This window comes from Halyomorpha halys, unplaced genomic scaffold (assembly GCF_000696795.3).
Source record: "Halyomorpha halys isolate HHAL.00 unplaced genomic scaffold, Hhal_1.1 Scaffold86.1, whole genome shotgun sequence".
NCBI classification, from domain to species: domain Eukaryota; kingdom Metazoa; phylum Arthropoda; class Insecta; order Hemiptera; family Pentatomidae; genus Halyomorpha; species Halyomorpha halys.
This window is the reverse complement of record NW_027115494.1, coordinates 673,623-676,359: the sequence shown is the minus strand read 5'-3', so window position 1 is coordinate 676,359 and position 2,737 is coordinate 673,623. Positions and strand designations below refer to the sequence as shown.

Below are 2,737 nucleotides of genomic sequence, written 5' to 3'. Positions count from 1 at the left end.
AAATTTATATTACAGTAACTTAATTCATAGTAATTAAAAATCAACTAATTTTGTTTGTTTAAAAGTATATAATGAGATATCCCCAATCAGCAATGTTTGCTTTCCTTTGAATTCTAGTAATAAGGGAATAAAAGGTATAATTATTTTGAGTAAAAGGAACATTAAAAGTCTAAAAATGAATGAGTTTTGAAAGTTCCAGGCAGTTAATTTTAAAATTTAACAATTTACACCAGGTCACTGTTTGCTCTGCAACTTTCAAGAGATTCAAAACCTAATTTTTTCTACAAAATCAGATTATCAACTTCAAAAGTGGAATTTAATTTTCACAAACTTATTAGAAATTACTGAAATCTCTAAAACGATATTCCAGTGTTCATGAAACAGATATAAAATGCACTCCCAGAACCATCTGATGACCTATAAGGCAATGTATAAGTCTATATTATTTTGGGGGAATATAAGAATGTAAAATGACTGGGTTCGTAGTTAGAAATTGTATTTATCTTTAAACTTTAGTAAAATATTCAGTTTATTTTAACTGGTAATCTGAATCATAATATATTTGCAAATTACATTAAACGAAATAAAGAATAGATCCATAAAAGAAAAATCTATATTCATTCCCATTTAGGTTACGGAATGTATATCTCAGAAGATGACAGGACAGTTTACATTGGAAATTGGTATAAAGATAAAATGTACCATGGAAAGATAAAATATCGGAATGGGATCACATATATAGGCAACATAAGGAATTCAAAATACAATGGGAAAGGTAAAACACTACTGATTATTATTTGCCAGATATCAACACGGTCAGGTTTGCGGTCAAAATATATAAACTATTTGTTCTTTTTTGACCACAATCCTGATAACATTGAAAGATTAGCTGTCCCAAGTCAGACATGATATTTAACATTTTTCCCTACGGCAGGGAGTAAATTTTAATAAATAAAGCAAATTCAAAACTTGGCTGAGCATTTTCACAATTTTAATTAAAAGTCCCCATTTATTAAATAAAATTAAATGCCTTGTTTAATTTGAAATTATGCAGACAATTTTGATTTAATAAAAGTGAAATATCCAACCAGTGTTATCTATACAAAGAACAGAATATTTGCCATATATTTAATTTTCTTATTCTACCAAATAATATAAACAAGCACATTCCATTCCTCAGCTTTGAAGTCTATGAGGTAACAAATACAGCAGTAATATCATTACTACAGTCAAGGTATGGAGCATAGTTCTTGCAGTTGATTTGCATTGCATAGTACTTAATTAAAGTAATAAAATCTTTAACTAATTGTCAGGTGAAATCGCTGCTTTGCCTGAATAATAGTACATATGACAAAATAAAAAAAAAATTATTTTATTTAGAATTGGAAATATTCCAAAGATAGTTTACTGTGGTTCTTCTACAGACTGTTCCAAGCTATTAGGAGTTATCATGGATTAACCAGTCTATGGTATGACCTATAGAATACCTCAAACACAAAATAAAATAAAAATTAACTTTTTTGTCAGATCTGCCACTATTCAAGCAAAACAATGATATAATTAATTATTTATCTCTTTCACAAAATAGCCAAAGATGGTTATTAGCAATAACAGACCTCAAAATAAAATTAATAATGATAAACAGAATTCCAATGCAAGAGAAAATGGTTTAATCAAGGACAATCTCACCTTTCCACTATTACATATTTGAAAGTGATATTGTAGGAGAAGAAAATTTGACAATCAGAAAATCTTCCATTATTTACTTTTTGGCTCAAGGCTTACATACAAGGGCAAGATAAACAAAACTTTCTTTATCCATTTTTCATAAAAATCTATATCTAACAGAATGCAGTAAGATAAATACGCAGTACTAACTTCATCCCTAAAATTCATGGGAAAACATAATAACATGAAAAGAATATTTAAAGTAAATTTTAGGAATTTTATTGAATAATATTAACTTCCAGTCGTCTTCCGAGGTCTCAAATTCAGAATTTTAAATTCCAATCCAAAATCAAATAACATAAAAAAAAATCAGAACAACCCAACCTTGTTTCTTGAACAACTTTATCATTCACTAATCAAAGATAAACAAAAAAAAACATGGACAGCAAGTTTTGCGGATCATGTCCTCATATACATTTGTTGCACATGAAATTTACTTAAAACAGTCAGCAGACTAATAGATAAATAGCTTTAAAAATGATATTTGCTATGATAAACAAAATGAGTTAATTTTTAATCTTATGACATAGTGTTCTCATAAAAAATCAAAGATATCTTATTTTTAAAAAAAAATATTCTGGTGTTAATTTTATTTGATTTAGAATATTTTATAATGATATGAAAAATATAATACATTATCAATAATATGAAGAAGATGGTTAGGGAGCGGTCAAAAGGAAAACAAAGCAATAGTTAACAACTATTTATTTGCCGATGTTATACCCCACTTTGTAGAGCTTCATCAGGGCTAAAAAGATAAAAAAAAATAATTTAAAATATTATGTATTAATATTTGATGTATATTAAGTAGGAGGAAAAACTTTATTAAAAATACAAAGTTGTGTACCCTACTCCATTGGGCTACTAGTCACACAGCATACGTATTTTAGTATAACCAGACAATATTTTTGATCTTACGATAAATAGGCCTAACGAATATACAATAATAATTATAAACAGTAATAATCTATAACAATATAATATGACTTTTTTCTCTCTTTTTTTTTTT

General features: G+C 27.1%; 1 protein-coding gene across 1 annotated transcript in view; it reads left to right on the top strand.

Annotated features, from left to right (window-relative positions):
- The window catches only part of Gnf1 (germ line transcription factor 1), a 41,884-nt gene that overhangs the window by 3,470 nt on the left and 35,677 nt on the right, over positions 1 to 2,737 (top strand). The window contains exon 2 of the mRNA XM_014414765.2: positions 632 to 775. Within this exon, the coding sequence (XP_014270251.1) occupies positions 767 to 775 (9 nt within the window). The 5' untranslated portion in view covers positions 632 to 766. The remainder of the gene's footprint in view (positions 1 to 631; positions 776 to 2,737) is intronic.